General features: G+C 42.2%; 1 protein-coding gene and 1 long non-coding RNA gene across 2 annotated transcripts in view; one reads left to right on the forward strand and one right to left on the reverse strand.

The window, feature by feature from the left end:
- The window catches only part of LOC122539796 (SH3 and cysteine-rich domain-containing protein 2-like), a 128,069-nt gene that overhangs the window by 39,097 nt on the left and 63,653 nt on the right, over positions 1-25,319 (reverse strand). The window contains exons 2-4 of the mRNA XM_043674858.1: positions 25,012-25,312; positions 9,908-10,005; positions 2,729-2,810 (exon numbers count right to left, since the gene is read on the reverse strand). Of these exons, the coding sequence (XP_043530793.1) occupies positions 2,729-2,810; positions 9,908-10,005; positions 25,012-25,312 (481 nt within the window). The remainder of the gene's footprint in view (positions 1-2,728; positions 2,811-9,907; positions 10,006-25,011; positions 25,313-25,319) is intronic.
- LOC122539797 lies at positions 576-13,214 on the forward strand. The gene is made up of 3 exons (XR_006309189.1): positions 576-754; positions 8,139-8,144; positions 13,204-13,214. It is a non-coding gene; the product is annotated as an uncharacterized LOC122539797 (long non-coding RNA).

Here is a 25,319-nt window from a genome sequence, read left to right on the forward strand (position 1 = left end):
GTTATAGGAATAGAGTTGGATGCTCTTTGGACGGTCAGTGTGGACTCAATAGGTCAAATGGGCTGCTTCCACACTGTTGGGATTCTATGTTTCTACCACTGCGCCTAAAGTGTCCGTATACCATTTTTACTTTAAAAGTGGAAAGCTGACAGCTCCTTCTGAAAGTAGAAAATGACCCACTGGCCTACATCCACAAGCCTACTGTAAGAATTCTAAGAGAATTAAAGGCTTGGAGTTGATCCCACATATTCGAGACAGTCAAGACTTGCTATTTCTCAGTGGAGTACAGAAAGATTTTAAAACTACAAATGAACAACAAATATAAATTGCAGAGAGTGTGACATGTGGAAAGAGATCAGCTGAAAGCATAACTCAAAGCTGACAGCCTCTGTTTATTTAATAATTAACTCAGTAACAAAACCTAGTCTTTGCCTCGTTATTGCTCCCTACCTCACACTGTGTTTAAATCTGTTGAATGCTACAACTGCTGTTATATTTAAAAATGCTGATGAAATCAGGATTGACCATTTATTTTGGGAATATAAACAGGAGTCAGGTTCTGGCTAAGACTCAGATGTGTTCATCAGGGTAGATATGGAAGAAGCTGGTAGCTGTTTAGGTCCACGGCGTCTATGCAACAACTTCAACACTACTCCCATAGAATAAGACCTCTCAGACTGAGCAGCTGGTATTGACGTATTAGCTGAACAGAAGGTGCAAAAGTCATATGGACACACAGGTATACAAAATGAAGGTAGGTGTTTGACTTCAGCAGCAATGTAAAATCTCCAGTTGCTCATCCACTTGCAGGGAATGAGTCTGTTATGTTTTTTTATTAATGAAGGCAAAAGTCCTGATCCATGTGGGTGTACAAATCAATGAGTGTAACTATTATGCCAGTTGGCTGCTGATTTGACACTAATTACAAACCAAAGCAAGTGCGGGGAATATGGGCTAAATTAATGCCATTGGCATGACTCTCCTGGTATTATAGACAGGCGCATTGTTGATTCTAGAAACTTTGTTCCACAACTCAGTCCCACTGTAGAAGAAAACTGTGGGTGCTGAATGCTGGCAGAGAAAGTGAGGTCTGCAGATGCTGGAGATCAGAGCTGAAAATGTGTTGCTGGAAAAGCGCAGCAGGTCAGGCAGCATCCAGGGAACAGGAGAATCGACGTTTCGGGCATAAGCCCTTCTTCAGGAATGATCCTGAAGAAGGGCTTATGAAAAAAGCCTCATTCCTGAAGAAGGGCTTATGCCCGAAACGTCGATTCTCCTGTTCCCTGGATGCTGCCTGACCTGCTGCGCTTTTCCAGCAACACATTTTCAGTGCTGAATGCTGGCAACAGGTAGAGTCATAGAGATGTACAGCATGGAAACAGACCCTTCGGTCCAACTCATCCACGCCGACCAGCTATCCCACCCCAATCTAGTCCCACCTGCCAGCACCTGGCCCATATCCCTCCAAACCCCTCCCATCTATATACTCATCCAGATGCTTCCCAAATGTTGCAACTGCACTAGCCTCCACCACCACCTCCTCAGGGATCCCGCTCCACACATGCACCACCCTCTGTGTGAAAACGTTGCCCCTTAAGCCTCTTTTATATCTTTCCCCTCTCACCCCAAACCTATGCTTCCCAATTCCAGACACCCCCACCCCAGGGAAAAGACCCCGTCCACCCATCCTATCCATACTTACCACGATTCCACATGATAAAAATTGTCTGTTGCCCACATCTGAGCTTGGGGAGCAGCAGAGGTCACCTCAACATTGTAGGGTTTAAACTTTTTAAACCAGTGTCAGAAAACAGTGGATACACTGGATTTAGAGTGAACCATGTTGTACCTACACAACCAGTCAACAGACACATCCTAGCCCACAGGAAGGATGGCTGAAGGATATGTAGAATTGTACTTCAGGGAAGAGTTATTCAGAAGGAATACATTAAATGGATAAAGACCGGAGAGTAATTGTGACTCTGGGAGGCATGTGAAATAAGAAAAAGAATTACATCAATCATCCATTATACTCCTCCCCTGATTTGTGCTTCTATTGACAGAGGTGGATTGGCAGTAGACTCAAAGACTGTCGGACTAGGTGGAAAAGAGGAGTTTGAAACACAAACAGTTCAGCCATGATCTTATTGAATGGCGAAGCAGACTCGAGAGCTTAGTTTGTAGACAATACTGCCTATTTTACACTATCAGCTGAATATAGAGTTCGCCCCATTGGGTTTGAGGGGCTGAATGGCATACATTTTATGAAATAAGAGCAAAAGTATGCAATGCTGCCCATCATTAAAGTTAAACTCAGCTCCATTGGCTCTGCACCTCCATCGATCAAAGCCAAGTGATCTACTGTTTAAAGCTTAAGATCGGCAGAATCCTGTATACAGGTCCACTGCGAATCTTGCTGTCAGGAAAGAGAAATTTGTTTGTGAAAGATGTAAAAAGAGAGAGAAAGTAAAGGAGGCAAAATAAACAGAAATTAGCAACCATAGCAAGGGGTAGTAATATTGACACTGGTGAGTGTTTAGACAAAAGTAAAATCAGAATGCAAAGAAGGTGAAATAGGAAATTTGAAGAAGTTTTTACAAGTTATGTTCTTAAATATTGCATGCTTAAACTGAACTATTTTCACCTTGCAACATTATCGGTTTGTTAAGATGGGCTTCAAAAGATCATGTTACATATGGATGCTTTTAATGGGTGTCTATATACTCACCAATTGGCATGGCTTCCTTAACAAATCCATATTGTTCATGGATGAGAAGTGGAGAGCTGAAATTTCGACGGAATCCCATCGGCTTTGAAATGTAACATGAAACAAGCAAGAAGATGCTGGTTAAAATGACCAGTGACTATTGGCATCGTTATCTTAGGACTTTGAAGTCAAGTGAATTGATAGTCACATGCTTCACATTGTTAGAATGTGTTCCTGCATTAAAATCATCCTATTTAATCATATTGCCATTTACGGTCCCATTTGTTCCTCCCATGATCTTTGTGACCAATGACATTTATTTTAATTCACTCATGGGACGTGGGGGCGCTGGCTGAGCCAGTATTTATTGCCCATCCCTAGTTGCCCTTGAAAACCTGCTTTCTTGAACCACTGCAGTTTATATGCTCTAGGTAGATCCCCAGTGCTCTTAGGGAGAGAATTCCAGTGACAGTGAAGAAACAGTGATATATTTCCAAGTCAGGATGGTAAGTGACTTAGAAGGGAACATGTAGAATGATGGCATTCCCTTGTATCTGCTGCCCTTGTCCTTCTAGATGCAAGTGGCTATGGGTTTGGGAGGTGCTGTTTAAGGAGTTGGTGAATATCTGCTGTGCATCTTGTAGATAGTATACCCTGTTGCTACAGAGTGTTGTGGTAAGCTGATTTTGTAGCAAATCACAGGCCAATTTCACTTCTTTACATTGTGGGAATGATAAAGTTAAACTTTGGTGGGAAGAACATGAGGAGATGAAGCAGGACAATGAATATACCTCACTCAATGGAGTCCATTTAAATGAATATAGTGTACAATGGACAGTGCTGATTCAACATTAGGCACTTTGCACCAAGTTGGATTTTAGTTCCAGAAACCTAGTGGGGCTTTACCTCATGAGTGTAAATACAGGGCTTTCTGGTATAACATAACAGCTGCATTCCTCTGTAACCTCACGCGATAAAAATCGAACTATGGAAATCCTCGATAGAAAATCGCGCTGCAGAAGATAGTCATAGAAAATCACTATACTCATTCAGGAGAAAGTTTGTGTTATTCAAACAGTATCCACAATTTGTCAATCATGTTATAGCTAATTTGCATTGATGAAATGCCTGTTTTACCAGAACGACCTGTAAGTCATGTGATAAAACTTTAATACATTATCAAGTGAACATAATGGAATGGAAACAGTGTAAAAACGTGAAAACTAAATTCCTCCTTGGTCTTCATTTCAGACAGGTGTCCAATGTAAGATCTGGTCAGTGGGTTGATTATTAGAGAAGCAAAATCATTTTGATATTAGCTTTGAACAGAGATCCAAGAGCATACAGATTTGATGTTCAGATTATTACAAATAATTGTGGCAAAAAATCTTCCCCATGTAATTTAAAACAAACCATGATTTGACCCATGAATTAAACCACTAGAGTGGCTATTTTAAAATCAGTTTTTGACATAGCTGTGTAATCATGTGTTAGAAATGTTACAAGATTGCAGTTGGAGGGGTTTAGGATAGTAAGGGAAAACAAACCTTCAAATTATAAAGAAAAGCCCTGAAGTTGGTCTTATTTTATTTTGCATGTAACACTTTCAGTTGCTGAATTCAGAATGAAACATCTGCGTTTTAATACTTTGCCTGTATACACAGTCTTCAACTGTAGAATCTTGTCCAGGGGAACTTATATAGGGAGTGGAAATCCATTAAGGTGAGGAAGGTGAAAGATTATCATGGACAGGCAGGAAGTTATGGTAATCAGATCAGCCATCTTTGACTAGCAAACATGCTGGAGGCTGGAATAACACAGCAAGCCAGGCAGCATCTGGGAGGTGGAGAAGTCAACATCTCAGGTATAACCCTTCTTCAGGACTAGCAGAGCAGGCTTCATAGGCCTGATCGTTGTGTTCAGAAAATCAAATCTTGCTGACATTAGCACACATGGTTCTGATATATGTACTCTATAACAGGAGTAAAAGCATATTTATCCATACATACATTTAGAACATATGCAATTAACAATTTAAATCTATACAGTAGTTCGACTTAATAGCATATCTCAAGGTGCTTCACCAAACATTATAAAACCAAGCCACATGAGGACATATTAGATCCCCTACAGCATAGAAACAGGCCCTTCAGCCCAAGAAGTCCACACTGACCCTCTGAAGAGTAACCCACCCAGACCCATTCCCCGACACTTACCCCTGACAAATGCACCTAACACTAGGGGCAATTTAGCATGGCCAATTCATCTGACCTGTACATCTTTCAATTGTGGGAGGAAACCAGAGCACCCGGAGGAAACCCACGCAGATACGGGGAGAATGTGCAAACTCCACACGCCAGTTGCTCAAGGCAGGAATTGAACTCAGGTCCTTGGTGCTGTGAGGCAGCAGCATTAACCACTGAGTCACCATGTCACTCCAAAGGTTGGCTATATAGATAGGCTTTAAAAGGAGTGTCTTAGAGGAGGACGGCCAGGTGGAGAGGTGGACATAGGATATCCCAAGAGCTTAAAGTCCAGGCAGCTGAAGGCACAAGTTACAAAGGAATGCATAAGCTGTCAGAATTCAAGGAATGCAGATATCTCAGAGAATTGAAGTTCTGCAGGAAATTATATCAATGGAAAAGAATGAGGCTCTGAAGGGACTTGAAAATGAGAATGAGAACTTTAACTTCAACTGAGAGCCAATTCTCAAATCAGTAGGTACAGGATAGTTGGTTAATGAGACTGAGTGCGAGTTGCAATGCAAGATGTGAAATATAATAAAAATCACTTCTTTTAAAGTTCAGATTTCAAAGTAATGGCCGGTGGATGCTGTTTTGGGAAGGGGTTTAAAAATTAATTATATCAGCCTTTCCAGAAGAATGATTTTAAAAACCACTATGGATCAGGCAGCATGTGGACCCCAGGAGTGTTAATGGAACTTTGTTTATGTTGTAGCAGTTCAAAAACAGGAGAGAGGAGGAAAAAAAAAAATCGATCAAACCATTAGCTTTAAGCAGAGTCTAAAGATGAACAAGTTTTGTTTTGAAAATTAGCTCAAAAGGATTCTGGGTTCAATTTGAAGAAGACTTTATTGAGGTCAATAGAAAGCAGGAGACAACAGCTTCGCTTCACTTGGAGGTCACCACTGATGACGTTACCTAGCCAGGTAATGAAACGTCTGCATAAAAAACCTACAGCTCAGCGAGCAAACCCTAAAGTCAGGCACAAGTATAATCTCTCTGAGAAAAAAGGAGATTGGTTATAGTAGTTGAGGAAATAAGTTACCTCAGTGAAAGGGTGAATTCCAGACCAGGATGTTTGGTTAGAACTCTCCAGATTACTGAAAAACTAAGAAAGTTTAAGCTTTCAGTAGCAAAAAGACTCACTACTCAAAAGGAATTGAACAGAGAAGAAGCAGTTAAGTCAAAATACACAGATTGGACAGGGAAGGAAAGTTTCTCTGGAATTTGATTAACTGTAAAGTGGTGGTATGGGGGAGTAAATGGAAGCTTGGTTTTGTTGTATTTTGAAGTTGCTCAAACTGTGTTACGTTTTAGGTACCTTGGTTTGTTTCATCTGAAGCCACGTGTGCCTATGTTCAGAAAGGCAACCTCAATAAATTGAAACAAAATATGATTCATCAAGCCAGGTTTAATTTTGGGGCTTTGACTTGTCCAGTATTAACGTCAGCTGGAATCAAGAAGGTCACAGGTAGCAGAGTTGCAGATCGTTTCAGGTTTTGAGGGGGTAGATTGTGGGAGACCAATGAAGAGCGTATTGAGTTAATTCGAGAGCGGAATGAAGGCATGAATGAGTGGTTCAGAAACAGATGAGCTGGGTAAGGGTGAAACTGGGTGATGGAGGTGGAAATAGGCATATATCTAAACATCACTTATACAATCCATTTACAATACGTGCATTTCCCACTTGCGATACAATTGCACTTGTGCCAACTGAAGCAAACACAATTGTTAGGATTGAATTTATCCAATCAAGCTCACATTCTTTGACAAAAGGCATTTACATTTCCTACTGACTTGGCTGGAAGCACTGCCCCTGGGTATATTTGCTTTTCTTTCTCTCCAGAAACAAGATCGACCCACCTTAGAAAAGCTTGTCAGTTTGCAACTAACAGTTCTCTCTCATCCTCCACACCAGTCACGTAACTCCTTTGTGCTGAAGGCAGAATTGCTAAGAAAATGAATAGATCCTACCAAAAGGTCAAAACTGATATTCATGTCACTTTAAGTAAAATAAAGCAGCCCATAATAAAAGGCTTACATAATGATTAGAGACGGCATGATTTATAGATGCCCCTGGGTACTATAATGATTATGACAGCTCGGGGAGAAGCTACGAGCTCATACATTAAACCAAACACCAACAGGTCTGGCAGCAATTGAGGCAGTTAACTATAATCAGTGTTGGGTTTTTTTTCCAGTTAGATCTGAACTAATCAATCTCCAGTGTAAGTAAATTTGATGAATTAAATTGGTTCTTGACTGACAATTCGGTGACATATTCCACTATTGCTTACAAAACAGATCAGAGAGAGGTGTAATTAATTCCTGTATTTACCAGGTTGCTTGTTCATATTTCATACTTAGAATTGTATAATGGTGAGTTATCTAGATTAATATTTACTGCCAGTGACAACAATGTCTCATGAACAGATACAAAGAATGAAGAAAATTACAGCACAGGAACAGGCTCTTCAGCTCTCCAAGTCTGCGCAGATCCAGATCCTCTATTTAAACCGGTCACCTATTTTTTAAAACAATTGTATCCCTCTGCTCCCTGCCCATTCATCTATCTATCTAGATAGATCTTAAATGACGCTATCATTCCCACCCCTACCACCACTGCTGGCAACACGCTCCAGGCACCCACCACCCTCTACGTAAAGAACTTTCCCCATGTATCTCCCCTAAACTTTTCCCCTCTCACTTTGAACTAGTGATCCCTCGTAATTGAGTCCCCCACTCTGAAAAAATGCTTCTTGCTATCCACCCTATCTATACCGCTCATGATTTAGTAGACCTCAATCAGGTCCCCCCTCAACCTCTGTTATTCTAATGAAAATAATCCAATTCTATTCAACCTCTCCTCATAGTTGGCACCCTCCATAGCAGGCAACATCCTGGTGAACCTCCTCTGCATGCTCTCCAAAGCATCCACACCTTTTTGGTAATGTGGCGACCAGAACTGTGTGCAGTATTCCAAATGTGGCTGAACCAAAGTCTTACAAAATTGTAACATGACCTGCTGCCTCTTGTATGCAATACCCTGTCCAATGAAGGAAAGCATGCCCTATGCCTTCTTGACCATTCTATTGACCAGTATTGCCACCTTCAGGTTACAAATGGACTTAAACACCCAGATCTCTCTGTACATCAATGTTCCCCAGACTTTTCCATTCACTGTTGAGAGTGTGGTGCTGGAAAAGCACAGCAGGCCAAGCAGCATCTGAGGAGCAGGAGAATCAACTTTTCAGGCATAAGCCCTTCATCAGGAGTGAGGCTTGTGGCCCAAGGGGGCTGAGAGATAAATGGGAGGGGGATGGGGTAGAGGGGAAGGTAGCTTAGATTGCGATAGGTAAATGAAGGTGGAGGAGAAGGTGACAGGTCGGAGAGGAGGATGGAGCGGAAAACATGGGAAAGGTGATGCACAGGTCAAGAGGGCAGTGCTGAGTTGGAGGTTTGGGACTATGTGGGATAATGTGGGAGGAGGGGAAATGAGGAAACTGGTGAAATCCACATGGATCCCGTGTGGTTGCAGGGTCCTAAGGTGGAGTATGAGGTGGTGTTCTTCTCCCAGATGGTCAGGTGGTTAGGGTTTGACGATGGAGGAGGCCCAGGATCTGCATGCCCTTGCCAGAGTGGGTGGGGGAGTTGAAGTGTTCAGCCACAGGGCGGTGGGGTTGGTTGGCACGGGTGTCCCAGAGATGTTCTCTGAAACAATCTGCAAGTTGGCATCCTGTCTCCCCAACGTAGAGGAGACCACATCAGGTGCAATGGATACAGTATTCGCCAAACCCTTACCACCTGACGCCTGGAGGGAGAATGCCTCAACTCAAGAACAGCTCCTTCACTATCTCATATCATTGAAGTCACGTACTTTTTGATTCAGGGAGCATGTAGCTATGTCCTTCTCTCAGCTGATTTTACTTGTTATTGTTGAACAAAATGTTAACGTAGCTCATTAAGCAAGGAAGGGTGGTGCTAGAGAGTAAAACACTCTCCCACTTTTGAATACCAACACAAAGCTCTCAGAGTAAATCTTGGTAGCATCATTCACCAGAAAACATAGATCTGTTGATTATTACATTAGTGCTGTGAGAGTTTGCTATGTGCAAATTGACTACACGTCAAATGTATCCCTTCGGCTGTCAAGTGCCTTAGGCTCATGAATGGTGTAGTCATTATAATGAGGTCGGCCAGGTGAACCTCACAGAATGTGAGTTTCCTGATTGGACCAAATTAACAGCCCCAATCAGGGAGCCCTGGCTGACATATTAACAGGGAGGTTCTGCTCTCTTTGAGGGAGCTAGATCAGTGTCAAGAGCTCTCCCCCTGTAAATAAAGGGTGACTTAGTGACAGGATACTGGCCTCTGTGGAGTTATTCTAAAAGGTGCTTTATAAATACAAGCTTATTTGTTTGCTGTCACTCATTGATGGAATAATACCGTGGGGATGCATTTGTTCTGAAAGTTGTCTAAATTCACTGCTTGGTGGCATAGGTATTAAAAATTAGTGAAAAGTGACGTGAAGTTGAAACTTTGTGCCTCAGGACTGAACCACAAGAAAACCAAACTCTAAAAAGGAACCAACAATTGATACGGCATGGCAGGAGAATGCTTATTGGATTGACTATGGTTGGCATGGCAATGCAGCAAAAACCAATAACTGTCAATCTTACTTAACTGATTCAATTCAAACCAGGCAAATTTACTCTGACTGGATAGGATTCCAAAGGATACATGAATAAAAAGCAGCACTGCAAACTTTTTTCTTAAGGAACTGAAGATTCCCCTCTGCAAGGTCCAAAACGTTTGTCACTCCAAAGCGGCAGCAAATGCTCGCTTGAAGAGACGGTGCTGGCACAATTGGCTGAATGGCCTGCACCGTAATAATCCAACAGACAGAATGGTTAAGATGGTTCTCCATCAGTCAACTGAGTTTCTGAACAACACTCACCAGCTTTCCGATGCACTGTTGCCGAGATGCACCTTCTCCGCATTGTGGGTGAGCATTAATTTTACAGAGTTTGCAACGCCATCCTCGTTTAGAATACCCTAAAAGAAAATTCACAAAACAATAAAATAAACCATCCTGTAGCTTCAGGCTTGCAATGGCTCCCTCTACAGTTTACCCCTTGCTAGTGTCAGCTTGCAAATGTACCTGCTCCCTCCACTCCTTAGTCTCTGGTTTATTTTCCAAACTCCTACCCCAAGTGCTGCCCATCTCCATCACCATGCGTACATTCAAACATAGGGACATCAGGAGTAGGTAACTCAGCCCAGAGCCTGCTTTGACATTCAATAAGATCACAGCTCATCCGACTACACCACATTTCGGAATAGCCCTAAATCCTCCTATGGACCTGCGTATCTTGCACGTGCAATATCGTATTTCCTAAACTTTCTGCTCCCATGCTGCTCAGTCTCAAAGTCACTCTTAAATCACCTGCTTTGGCCGGAAGACCAACTCACTTCTTTTTGACTTGGCTCTGATCCTCCCCTCTCCTAATCTGGTGGATCATGTGGGACATTTTATGCTATGTTAACGTTCCTTTATCAGGGCAGATTGAAGAGTTTGCTGCAGTTTTGCCCCAGATTGCACCAATGATGTGAGAATATAAATTTTAATCCAAAATGACATGAAGTTTGATGCAATATTTAGCACATTAATTTTTCTTTGACAAGCCTGGTCCAATGACGATAAAGCTCTTTAAAACCCGGCCTTGAATCCTTTTTGTGAGCTGTTGAAATCACTAAGATTACCACCGTGTATGAAATGCCAGAGGTCAGGGCTAGGTCCGTAGCCATAGATTGCAAGTTGCATAATTACAGGGGCTCCCCAATTATGAACATCTATCTGAGCAGTGAGTCACCAGAACAATATTAACAGATCTGACATGCAATCATTTGCATATCCTTACCAATGATTATTTTATATTGTATTGTTGTTGTGTTGTTCTGACTAGCGTACAAATTGACTAATGAACATACACCATTCACAGTCTGGGGACTGTATCATATAGAAGCTAAATACAGCTAATGCTGGAAAGCTAAACGACATGCAGAAAATGCTGAAGAAACTCAGTAGATCTGGCCACATTTGTGAATAAAGGAACAGTAAACAGTATGACTCTAAACTCAAACATTAAATGTTCCTTTGGGGTGATCTTGTAGCGGTTTATAAAATCATGAGGGGCATGGTTAAGGTAAATAGACAAGGTCTTTTCTCTGGGGTGTGGAATCCAGAACTAGAGGGCACTCGTTTAGAGTGAGAGGAAAAAGATTTAAAAGGGACTTAAGGGTAAACTTTTTAACACAGAGGGTGGTACATGTATGGAATAAGCTGCCAGAGGAAGTGGTGGCGGCTGGTACAATTACAACATTTAAAAGGCAGCTGGATGGGTAATGAATGGGAAGGGTTTAGAGGGATAAATGCTAGGAAACGGGACTAGATTAATTTAAGATATCTGTTCCACATGGACGAGTTGGACCAAAGGTTCTGTTTCTGTGCTGTACATCACTATGACTCTCCTTCAGAATGGAATACCATTAATTTTCCTTCAATTCTAAATAAGTTATACTAGATTTAAAATGATAACTTGGTTTCTGTGTCCATGGATGCTGCCAGACCTGTTGAATTTCTCCAGCATTGTGTTTATTACAGGCTGAAGTAAGATTTCAAAAGATCAATTAGGATTGAAAAACAAGATCCCTTTGGATTACTTGTCCTCACCCTTCGAACAGGTCCACTTATTTTAGTGCTTTTCCAAGTTATTTCAGTGAGAGATGCTTTATGTTCAGACCATGCACTTTCATTTGTCCGTGCACAGATGCCGGAAATAGGGCACACACAAGCACCAGTTTGGAACTGAGTGAGTGTCTCAGGAATAAACCCACTGTTCTGAACAATTTACATGGGCAGTGAATTCCATTTTTCATAGAATTGCAGAAAGAATCCAATGAACATCCTTCCACCTTCAGAGTATGTCTCAGAACCAAGCAACGTGCTGACAGTTTTGTGAAATCTGATGGAATCTGGTTCAGGCAGTGCTGATAAAGCAAACTTCAATGCTGTTTCTACCCTCTCTTGTGAGCCGAGATTACAACAGCATGGGATCATTCTTGAGCAGGATTGTTAGAGAGAATAAGGTTCATTAGATCACGAGAGGATACAGCTGCGCATGTTGAAACGTCATGTTGCACCTGTTCAGGACATTGGTTAGGCCACTTTGGAATACTGCGTGCAATTCTGCTCTCCCTCCTATAGGAAGGATGTTGTGAAATTTGAAAAGGCTCTGAAAAGATTTACAAAAATGTTGGAGGGTTGGAGAATTTGAGCTACAGGGAGAGGCTGAATTGGTTGGGTCTGTTTTCACTGGGGCGTCAGAGGCTGAGGGGTGATCTTAAAGGTCTATAAAATCATGAGGGACATGGTTAAGGCGAATAGGTAAGGTCTTTCCCCAGGTTGGGGGGAGTCCAGAACTAGAGGGCATAGGTTTAGCGTGACAGGAGAAAAATTTAAAAGGGACCTAAGGGGCAACGTTTTCATCAAGAAGGCGGTGCTTGTATGGAATGAGCTGTCAGAGGAAGTGATGGAGGCTGGTACAATTATATATCCATCCAAATGCCTTTTAAATGTTATGAATATGAAAGGTTTAGAGGGATATAGGCCCAGCTGGCAAATGGGACTAGAAGTGCTAAATTGGGGGAAGGCCAACTATACCAAAATTCGGCAGAAGCTGGGGAATGTAAAATGGGAGCAGCTGTTTGAAGGGAAATCCACATTCGCTATGTGGGAGGCTTTTAAAGAGAGGTTGATTAGAGTTCAGGAGAGATATGTTCCTGTGAAAATGAGAGATAGAAAAGGCAAGATTAGGGAACCATGGATGACAGGTGAAATTGTGAGACGAGCTAAGAGGAAAAAGGAAGCATACGTAAGGTCTAGGCAACTGAAGACAGACAAAGCTTTGGAAAAATATCAGGAATGTAGGACCAACATGAAACGAGGAATTAAGAGGGCTAAAAGATCGCCTTAGCGAGCAGGTTTAAGGAAAAGCCCAAAGCCTTTTATTCAGATATAAGGAGCAAGAGGGTAACGAGAGAAAGGTTTGGCCCACTCAAGGACAAAGAAAGAAAGAGGTGTGTGGAGTCAGGAAATGTGTGAGATTCTTAATAAGTACTTTGTATTGGCATTGACCAAGGAGAGGGTCATGGCGGAAGTTGAGGTTAGGGACAGATCTTTGATTACTCTAGGTGAAGTCAGCATGAGGGAGGACGTGTCGGGTATTCTAAAAGGCATTAATGTGGATAGGTTCCCAGGACCGATTGGGATCTATCCCAGGTTATGGAGGGAAGTGAGAAAGGAAATAGCTGGGGCTTTAACAGATATCTTTGCAGATCCTTGAACATGGAGGAGATCCCAGAGGACTGGAGAATTGCTAATGTTGTTCCCTTGTTCAAGAAGGGTAGCAGGGATAATCCAGCTAATTACAGACCTGAGAGTCTGACATCAGTAGCAGGGAAACTACTGGAGAAGATACTGAGGAATAGGAATATATACCCTGAAAGGTTCATTTCCAAACGTTTCATTACCTTACTAGGTAACATCTTCAGTGGACCTCATGCAAAACAGTGCTGAAAATTCCTGCTTTCTATTTATATGTTTGGGTGTCTTTGGGTTGGTGATGTCATTTCCTGTGGTGAAGTCACTTCCCATTCCTTTTCTCAGGGAGTGGTAGGTGGGGTCTAACTTAATGTGTTTGTTGATAGAGTTCCGGTTGGAATGCCATGCTTCTAGGAATTCTCGTGCATGTCTTTGTTTGGCTTGTCCTGGGATGGATGTATTGTCCCAGTCGAAGTGGTGTCCTTCCTCATCCGTATGTGAGGATACCAGTGAGAGAGGGTCATGTCTTTTTGTGGCTAGTTGTCGTTCACGTATCCTGGTGGCTAGTTTTCTGCCTGTTTGTCCAATGTAGTGTTTGTTACAGTCCTTGCACGGTATTTTGTAAATGACGTTAGTTTTGCTCATTGTCTGAATAGGGTCTTTCAAGTTCATTTGCTGATGTTTTAGTGTGTTGGTGGGTTTGTGGGCTACCATGATGCCAAGGGGGTTGAGTAGTCTGGCAGTCATTTCCGAGACCCTATACAGACAATGAGCAAAACTAACGTTATTTATAAAATACCTTGTAAGAACTGTAACAAACACTACATTGGACAAACAGGCAGAAAACTAGCCACCAGGATACATGAACACCAACTAGCCACAAAAAGACATGACCCTCTCTCACTGGTATCCTCACATACGGATGAGGAAGGACACCACTTCGACTGGGTCAATACATCCATCCTAGGACAAGCCAAACAAAGACACGCACAAGAATTCTTAGAAGCATGGCATTCCAACCGGAACTCTATCAACAAACAGAGTTAAGCCCCATCTACCACCCCCTGAGAAAAGGAACCGGAAGTGACTTCACTACAGGAAATAACATCACCACCCCAAAGAAACCCAAACATATAAATAGAAAGCAGGAATTTTCAGCATTGCTTCGCATGTGGTCCAATGAAGATGTTACCAAGCAAGGTAATGAAACGTCTGGAAATTAACCTTTCAGCTCAGCGAACAAACCTACATCCAAAACCTCAACCTGAGCTGTGAATCTTCTCAAAACTCACTAGGATATATACCCATTTGGAAGAAAATGGGCTCATCAGTGATAGGCAGCATGGTTATATGCAGGGAAGGTCATGTCTTACAAACCTAATAGAATTCTTTGAAGAGGTGACAAAGTAGATTGATGAGGGAAGGGATGTAGATGTCATATATATGCACTTTAATAAGGCATTTGATAAGGTTTCCTCTGGTAGGCTGATGGAGAAGGTAAAGTTGCATGGGGTCAAGGGTGTTCTAGATAGATAGATACTAAACCGGTTGGGCAACAGGAGACAGAGTAATAGTAGAAGGGAGGTTCTCAAAACTGAGACCTGTGACCAGTGGCGTCCCACATGGATCCGTGCTGGGACCACTGTTTTTTGTGATATACATAAATGATTTGAAGGAAGGTGTAGGGTGCCTCATTAGCAGGTTTGCAGATGACACTTAGATTGATGGAGTAGCAGATAGTGAAGGGGACTGTCAGAGAATGCAGCACAATATAGATAGATTGGAGAGCTGGGCAGAGAAATAGCAGATGGATTTTAATCTGAACAAATGCAAGGTGATCCATTTTGGAAGATCCAATTCAAGAGCAAACTATACAGCACATGGAAAAGTCCTGGGGAAAATTGATGTCCAGAGACATCTGGGTGTTCAGGTCCATTGTTCCCTGAAGGTAGCAATGCAGGTCAGTAGACTGGTCAAGAAGGACTACGGCATGCTTTCCCTCATCGGACGGGGTATTGAGTACAAGAGTTGGCAGGTCATGTTACAGTTGTATAAAACTTTGGTTCAGCCACATTTGGAATACTGCATACAGTTCTGCTCGCCACAATACCAAAAGGACGTGGATGCTTTGGACAGGGTGCAGAGGAGGTTCACCAGGATGTTGCCTGGTATAGAGTGTGCTAGCCATGAAGGGAGGTTGAGTAGATTAGGATTATGTTCGTTGAAAAGAAGAAGGTTGACGGAGGACCTGATTGAGGCATAAAAAATCATGAGGTTAGACAGGGTGGATAGCAAGAAGCTTTTTCGCCCCCCCCAGAGTGGAGACTCAATTACTAGGGGTCATGACTTCAAAGTGAGAGAGGAAAAGTTTAGGGGAGATATGCGTGGAAGGTTCTCTATGCAGAGGGTGTTAGGTACCTGGAATGTGTTGCCAGTGGAGGTGGTAGGGGCGGGAACCATAGTGTTATTTAAGATGTATCTAGACAGATAAAGGAATGGGCAGGGAGCAAAGGAATACAGGTCCTTAGAAAATAGGAGACAGATGTTTATGACACACTACTGGAGCAGGTCCAACTTGAACCCAAGACTCCTGGCTCAGAGGCAAGGACACTACCACTGTACCACAAGAACTCAGCCTAAGTGGAGTCTAAGGGTGTCTAATTTTCAAATGGTAAACAAAGGTAAACCATTAAAAGGGTCTTAACAAGAGGCACAGTATCACGTATGAAGGTGCAGTTTATTACATGACAGCAGTAGGAAACTTTAACATTCCCCGTTTCAGCATATTTGCAACTATGATTAGCCAGAAATGATCGCTGTATCGCCATTGGGATCTCATGCTAGACTGGCCGATTCTTGACCCAAAGACTCTTACGTCAAATTTGATGCAGCTGAGCAATTTCAGCATTAACTCTTCTAGAACCATTTCCTTAAGCCTGCTGCACGGTATGGATAGGCAATAAACAGGGATGTCAAATATTCCACATGTAGGTTGATCAGCATTTTATGGCTTCAACACAATATTGGGAGATGGAACCTAACATCCATTGAGCTTTGCTTATTCTAACTCACACTGGTCACAGAACTGAATATCATAGGAAGTTGTTCACCCATTGTGATAGGCTTGTCTCTCTGAAGGAACAATTCACCTACTGCCACTCCCCTACCCTCTGCACATTCTTCTCATTAATCCACATCCTATTTGACAAAGTAAATTGAACCTGCCTTACCACAATCTCAGGCAGTGCCTTCCAAATCCTAACAACACACTGTGTGAAGATTTTCCTCATGTCCTCAATGCTTCTTTTGCCAACAAACTTACAGTCTGTGATGCCTTGAAATTTTCCACTTCCCATAATTATCCAATTCTTTTATAAAGGCTTCAGCTGAATCTCTCTCCATCACGCCATCAGGCTCAGGATTCCAGATTCTAATGATGCTGAAAAGCAGTTTCACGGTTCACATCAACAGTTGCTTTTTATTTTGCTAATCACCTGAAATTGCAGTTCTGTGGTTTGCGTTCCTTCTACCAACCGGAATTGTTTCTCTCAATCTGCCTCTCACAATTCTCAACAACTGCATCAAATGTCCTGTCCAAGGAAAACAGCCCCAGTTTTTCCTTGGAACCGACATTCCTCATCCCAACAACCCATTCCTGTGAATCTTTTCTGTAGTCTCTTGTTTTGACCACTCTTCCCAATACGCAGTGCCCAGAAATGAGCACATACTCCAGCTGAGGCCAAACTGGTGTTCCCTGCATTAGCTCCACCGTATTTGATTCCAAAGAGTCTTTGGGTCAAGAATGGGTAAAAGACACCAGAGGGGGAATTCTAAACATTATTCCTGGAACTATGAGGAAGGAGTGAATGAGCCATTAAATTAGAACGGCTGCATTTTTCACTCTACTCCCTCTGATTCTCTCATTTTAAATGTTTACAATTTTTGGGGGTGGATAAGGCTAAAGCATCTAAGTCATTACAAGTCTACCATGCCACTGCATGTATCTCATGGGATGGCCATCTGCTCCTTTGGCTTCCTTCCTGGAATTAAAATTCAGTCCTGGGGCATCTTTCAATATGCCACTTGCCAAGTCCCATTGCAATGCGTTCACCTGTTGGACTACTTCGTTTGGATTGAAGGTCATTTGTTATTGATTAACTCAAGTGAAAACCTAGCCCGGCTTTGCGAAGTCTTGGCCATAGCATTTCGCTGCCAAAGTGTCTGTTATCTGTGTCCTCTACACATTCCTGGAGTATTTCTGAATCTTTAGCCTGGAGGTAAGAATACTGACAAACTCACCAGATACAAGAATTTAAACTTATGTAACAATTGGGTGGAATCATAGAATCCCTACAATGTGGAAGCAGGCCATTTGTCCCATTGATGTCACACCGACCCTCCGAACAGTATCTCACCTAGACCCAGGGAGGTGTGGGGAGGAAGTGGGGTGAGTTTTAAAGGCTGGGGAGAGTGGTAAAAAGTGGGGAGAGATTGTGACCCAAGTGGGGCAGTGCTTTGGAGCAGAAAAGGCCGAGTGAGAACCTTTACAGATGATCTCTAGCCCAGACGTAATGGGCAGAAGGGCCCTTTCCCTCTTCTATAAAAGTCAATCCCAAGTGGGATAGGGGTGAGATACCTCCAAAAGTAAGCTCTCCACCCACAGCTGCCACATTTTGCCCAATGCTAACTTGCACAGTCAAACCAACTGGACTGCCCACTTGGTGTGGTCCTTGTCCTGGCTATAGGTAAAATAGGGTGCAGAGGAGGCACTCCAGAGGTCAGTAACTGGTCAATGACAGGCATCAATAGGTCCGAGGGTAACCAGACCATCTGATAGCTACACTAACCCCACCCCCCACAACCCACCCAAACAGGAGGCACACGGGGAGCGGATAACAAAGTGGCAAAATCTTGCGCTTTGCAAGACCACTTGCCTTTGAATAGAAATATCAAATCCAACCCGTGGTTCTCAGGAATGTAAATTACATCAGGCTGCTCTCTTTGCTGCCGAGCCAGTGACACATATCACGTGTGAGAAATTTAAGAGATTACAGCCAAATCCAGGACTGCCTAGTCAATAAACTGAGCAAACTTAAAATGGTGAACGACTCTTCTGGACCTCTTAAACCAAACAATAAATCACTGCAATTTATTTTTTTTTAACAAAGGAAGAGCAGCTGCAGTGCCAAATTCACTGCTGTGATCCCCAAGCTAAATCCCTGTTTTGTGTGGCCACTGCATCTGCATAAGGCATTGCTTCAGTGTTTCAATAATTCCGACAGGATTCCAATGCTCAAGAATGTCAGATCTGGGAGCAAGGCAGTTACTAAGTGGAACTTCAGAACACCATTACAAACCCCACAGGATCCACCAGAAGAATCTAGCAGCAAGTGATCGATTTCAACAAGGGGCAGCAGATCATGTGAAGCAGGGCTGGAATCAAAAGGGAACTATTATTCGGGTCACTGACATCTTAAAGTAAACTTTCTGCTTCATTTATTATTGAAGTGTTAGCCAAATTGAAGAATGGGGCCCACAACAGGCCAGGCCATTAATCACAAACTCATTATAGAAAAGATAGAACTGGGGTGGCTTTTACAGCAATGATTTATTTATCTATTTACTTAATTTTGAACGTCCTTGCACTTCTGCATCACATAGACCAAGTCCTACCATGTGCATGCTATAATTCTGACAGAGGTATAAAGTCATGGATATGCATGTTAAACCAGACCTTACCTTAAAGCCTTGATAGGAACTAAGATGCTATCTAGAAATATAAAAATCGAAGGCAGAGTTCCAAAAGGTATCCAAGAGACAGAAGTGTAAGTAAAGTGAGTGTTCTAGAGACTGATAATAGGAGTTAATAGTAGATAAGGAGGAAATGGCAAATGAAAGAGAACAAATATTTTGTTCTTATCTTCACTATTGGTGATAGACAAAATTTCCAGTAACAGCTGAAAATCAGGCAGTGCAAGGGGTGGCGGCAGGGGGGAACCTACTGAAACTACAATCACTAAAGAAAGGGAGATTGAGCAAATTGATGTAACTGCAGGACAGTAAGTCTCTAGGTTCTCCTGACTTCTTCCTAGCAGGCTACTGAGGTTGGATATTTGTTGATGTTAATTTTCCAAAATTCACAACATTTTGGAAAGGATACATTAAAACTGAAAAGTAGCAAATACAAATCCTTTATTCAAGGAGGCAAGGGATGCAGAGAACAGGAAACAACAAGGCAGTTAGTTTGATGTCTGTTGTGGGAAGGTGTAGAATTAATGTTAAAAAGGTTATGGCTGGGCACTTGGAAAGAAACAATGTAACTTGAAAAAGTCAGCATGTTTTTGTGAAACAGAAATCACACTTAACGGAGTTCTTTAAAGGAATAATCTGTGCAAGGGATAAAGTAGAGCCTGCTGACATGCTGTACTTGGATTTCCAGAAAAGATTTGATAAAGTGCCACATCAAAGCATTTAATGCAAAATAGGAGCTGGTGTAGTGTCAGACATATTAGCATGAATAGAAGATTGGCTGGCTGGTAGAAAACAGAGTATGCATTTCTGGTTGGCAGGGTGTGATGACAGGAGTAGCCCAGGGGTCTGTGCTAGGGCTTCACCTTTTTACAATTTATATCAATGATGTATAGGGCAGCAAAGGCATGGGTGACACGTTTACAAAATGACAAAGATAGGAACGTCTATTGTGAAGAAAACATAAGGAGGTTACAGATGGCTGTAGATGGAGTGAAAATCCTGGCAGATGGAATACAATGTGGGAAATGATGAAGTTGTTCACTTTGGCAGGAAGTACAAAAATGTGGAGATTACTTAAATGGAGAACAACTGCAGAATTCAAAGGTGCAGAGAAACCCAAGTGTTTTAGTACATGAGCCACAAGAAGTTAGCATCATAGGATCCCTAGAGTGTGAAAACGGTCCAATTCGGCCAATTCAGTGCACACTGACCCTCCAAAGAGTGTCCCACCCAGACCCACACCCCTATCCTATCCCTTTAACCCTGGATTTACCCTGGCTAACCCAACCATCCCTGGACACTATGGGCAATTTAGCATGGCCAATCCACCTAACCTGCACATCTTTGGATTGTGGGAGGAAACTGGAGCACCTAGAGGAAACCCATGCAGACACGGGGAGAACGTGCAAACGCCACACAGACAGTCACCTGAGGCTGGAATCGAACCCAGATCGCTGGTGTCGTGAGGTAGCATTGCTAACCACTGAGCCACCATGCAATCACCTCACCCTCTCAACCCCAAATCCCACCCGCACTGTGGGATATGAAATTCCCCCAAAGGACAATTATGAATCAATCTCATTGCTGAGCATCAGGGAACACATGTACACTAAACCAGATGAGGATAGCAGTTTTGTTTCTCTGAAAGGAGATTAGTGAACTGGATCAGGCTTTTCCAACAATCCACAATGATTTCATGGTCATCATCAGACTCTTAATTCCAGATTATTGAATTCAAACTTCAACATCTGCCGTGGTGGGATTTGAACCCGGGTCCCCAGAATATTATCTGGATCTCAGGATTAATAATCCCGTGGAAAAACTATTCAGCAACACCTCCCCATATAATGAAATATGAACTAAGAGCCTAAGTAGATCATTCAGCCCTTTGAGTTAAGAGTGTAGTGCTGGAAAAGCACAGCAGGCAGATTGCCCAAAGTGCTGATTTTCCTGCTCCTCAGATGCTGTCTGACCTGCTGTGCTTTTCCAGCACCACACTCTTGGCTCTAATCTCCAGCATTCGGCCCTTTGAAACTGATCCACAATAAGATCATGACTGATATCTTGTGCTTCAAAACTCCACTATTCCTATCAACCACAATCATATTTTATGGCCTTGCTCAACAAGCATCTATCTAATAAAGTCAAAATATTTCAAACTTCCAGCATCTGCAGTAAAAAGCAAATTGCTGGAGAAACTCAGTTGGTCGAGCAACATCTGTAAAGAGACAGAGTTACCAGTTCAGTCTGAGATGACTCCTCTTTGATACTGGCCTCTGTCTTTAAACATTTTTAAATTACTCCAACTCCATTGGAGCTCTCTCCCTTAGCAGGCAACATCACACAGCGTTCTGAGGGAGATGATTTCTCTTCATTTGTATCCTTCTAGCATTGGTCTCCCCAACAAGAGGAAAACATCCTTGCAATCTTCTCAAGACGATTCAGGATCTTGTACATTTCAATCCAACCACCTCTCACTCTTTGACACTCCAGTGGAAATAAGCCCAACCTTTCCTCAAAAAGATAACCCGCTCATTACGGGGATTAAATCTAATAAACCTCCTCTGAACCGCCTCCATCATATTTAAATCCTACCTGAAATAAAGTCACACAACACCAGGTCATAGTCCAACAGATCTATTGGAGCACTCCAAAAGCTAGTGATTTCACATAAACCTGTTGGACTATGACCTAGTGTGGTGTGCCTTCCGACTTTGCTCATCCCAGTTCAACACCGGCACCTCCACGTCACGGCTTTCTGAAATAGGGAGACCAAAACTGCACATGGGATGCACTTATTATTGTATTCTGTCTTTTACAAACATAACTAAGCAGCACCTGGGGAAAAAAACATCATTTTTCTATCTATTGACTCAGGAATGCAATTTAAAAAAAACACCCAAAAATTGGACACCAAAACCCAAATGCAATTGTCAAACTAATCTGTTATTTTGATTGAAATGATGGCTATGAAAGTAAAAATTATTACTGTACCTTCAACACAATCAAAATGTCCCAAGGGGCTTTGCAGCAACATTATCCGACAAAAGCTCACGAGAGGAGATAGAGTGGCAGATAACCAGCAGCTCTGCTCTGTGTTAATGTTTCAGCGGCATCTTTAAGGAGGGGAAATGTTGAGAGGTTTAGGAAGGGGCATCCTGGGTCTTGCACCCCTTGACTTTATGGAGAGCAGCATCAGCTCTGCCTTTGAACTCTCAAAAGTGAGGTTACCTAAGGTTATCTGAAAATCTGTCCTTGCCCTGTTGTCTTTAATTTCTTATCCAATCTTCTTGCTGTTGCTATCATCAGCAAATAATATGACCACAGTGCTATTAAAAATAAATTGCGTCAGGAAACTTTATTCTGTACTATCTATATAAACTACTCTATGCTGGATCCTTCCAAAAGTCGAAAACATTTATAGACTCCTAATTTCCTTTGATAATTAAAAATGAGATGTTCTTCACTAATCACAAATTTAACCACAAATTGGATCCCACTCAACAATTTGTGCTTAATCAGATTAAAGAATGAATTTTGGGCAGGTTCAGATGTTTAGGATTTGACTCTACCTTTTAAAAGATTCACTTCCACTGCACCAAGTCAGACAGCTCATCAAATCTCTATTATTTATCTCTGTGAATCACCATATGAAAAAGTGTTAGACCAGCATTTCCACCCCTTAGCAGTTGGAAGTGAGTTAACATTAAAGTGATGTCTCTGCATCTAAAATGGGCTTTGTACAATTCTGACAGCAGGACTGCAGAAAGAAAATGCTTATTAAAATTACCTAGAAACACGCTGAAACAACATTTGAAACACTGAGCATAATGTTAGTCTCCAGAGGACTGCGGAGGGCTATGGACAGAAGGCTAAAGAATGGGACTAGCTGGGGCGCTCTTTTGGGAGCCAGTATTGATGCAATGGGTTGAATGGCCTCCTTCTGTACCATAAAATTCTATAATTGTATATTTCCAGTAAAAATCATTTAGAGGCACTGGAGAAGATGCAAAAAAGAGCTACAAAAGGAGGAAACCAGGACTATTAGGAAAGGCTCAACAAATTGGGGTCGATGTATTATTGCATAGATCTCAAAACAACACAGTGTACTTTTAAGATAGTTAATAGCAGCATGACATATGTAGTTCCAGTATAGAAGGTTTCACCTTCTGTAAAAATAACAGTAACCTGCTTCCAGTCTTTACTCTGTGCAGTTAATAATCACAGATCTCCGACTATGTGCAAGTCTGATATCTTAAGCAGTGTAAATAGTTAGTGTTGTAACTAAACTTCAAGACATCTATCTCAACAAGACCTAGTCTTTGTGGTATATAACATTGCAAAGCTTAAGGTATAGGGAATGCTCAGGTCATATCATACTGGCACTGGTGTTTTAGCCAGAAACAAGATCTGGGCCATTGTGTCTTGGAAAGAGACTGGTGCGTGATCTAATAGAAGTCTTTAAAATTATGAAGGGGGTTTGATTGGGTGTATATAGAGAGGAAGTTTCCAGTTTGGCAGGGCTTTCAAACCTTAAGTATAAGATAGTCACTAATACATTCAGTTATTCGGAGCTACATTAGCCAGAGTGTGGTTAGAATGTGAAACTTATTGCTACCACAAGAACTAACTGGTGGGAATAGGATAGATGCCTTCAGTAAAAGATTAATCTGATGAAAGAAAAGAATAGAAGGTATTGCTGTTAGGGTTATACCAAGTAAGCCGAAGAAAGGTTTAAATGGAATACAACCAATGGTACAGACTACTTGGGAGCATTTTTTTTTTGGTGTGCAAGGATAATTGCTGGCAATATTCTTCATATAAAAGGTACAGGAGTATGGAAAGAATCGAACAGAAAAGTAGTATTGATTTACCAGAGGCATATAAAGGTCACACTTGATAGTTCCCTGATGAATGTACTATGCAAATTTGTAGATTTAACATTGCAACATATCATTAAAAAGCAGACTCATCCTTCAAGTAACAAATCCACACACCAAAATAAAATCCAAATTCCAGTCTCCAATCAAAAGTGAAAAAGGTAAGAACATAAGAATTAGGAGCACGAGAAGGCCACCTGGCCCCTTCAACCTATTCGGTCATTCAACACGATCATGATCTTTTTGAGGGCTCAGCTCCACCGAACTGGCCTCTCACCATAACCCTTAATTCCTTTACTGTTCAAAAATCAATCTATCTTTGCTTTAAAAACACTCAGTGGAGGTAGCGTTACTGGGCAGGAAGTTCCAAGATTAACCACCCTTTGGGTGAACAAGTTCCTCCTCAACTCAGTCCTAAATCTGCTCCCACATAATTTGAGACTATGCTCCCTAGTTCTAGTTTCAGCCGCAAAACAGGAACCATAATCAACAGGATTTGAACCAATGCAGCGTAACCCCCACAGACTTCTAACCCATCACCTTAGCCACTTGGCTACATCAAGTTGTAGCCCAACAGGTTTATTTGAAATCACAAGCTTTCACAGCACTGCTCCATCGTCAGGTAAAGTCACCTGAAGGAGGAGCAGCGCTTTGAAAGCTTGCGATTTAAAATAAACCTGTTGGGCTATAACCTGGTGATGTGTGACTTCTGACTTTGTCCACCCCAGTCCAACACCGGCACCTCCACAACATGGCTATGACTGGACACTTTGGGGGCTGGACTCAGAGGAGGCACTCCCTCTGCTGGGAATTTCACTGCACTGTTGGGCAACTGAAAGTAATTTTCAATGCTTTTACTTCTGAGGACTGTCTTGAAAATACAGCCACCAAGTAACTGCTGCATAAGTGTTACTGTTCATGATGAATTGTGGATGCAATGATGGTTCATTGGTGGACCAGGAATGTTGCACGGAATCTCAAAATTCCAGCTTTCCGTTAGTGAGCACCACCCGAAGTGTTGCATGTCCCAACTAACATGAAACATACCTACAATCATGTGATGGCAGATGTCACAAAATGTAGGCTTTTTGAAGACAAATTCTTGAAAGTTGTGCGACCTTACTGGTTTGAGAGGTAACGAGGCTTGGTGGGACTTCCTTGCTGGTGGCTCATTGATGGGTGATACATCTGGCAGGAGAGCAGTGGGCGGTGTTGGGGGTGGAGTGGGTGGAGGAGGCAGTATCTCGGCTGGAAATTTCACTTCACTGTTGGACCGCTGGAAAAAGTTCTCAACGCTTTTACTTCTGAGGATTGTCTTGAAGGACAGTGACCTCTTCAAGCGTTGAAGCTACAGA

Source organism: Chiloscyllium plagiosum, chromosome 33, assembly GCF_004010195.1.
Source record: "Chiloscyllium plagiosum isolate BGI_BamShark_2017 chromosome 33, ASM401019v2, whole genome shotgun sequence".
Lineage (NCBI taxonomy): Eukaryota > Metazoa > Chordata > Chondrichthyes > Orectolobiformes > Hemiscylliidae > Chiloscyllium > Chiloscyllium plagiosum.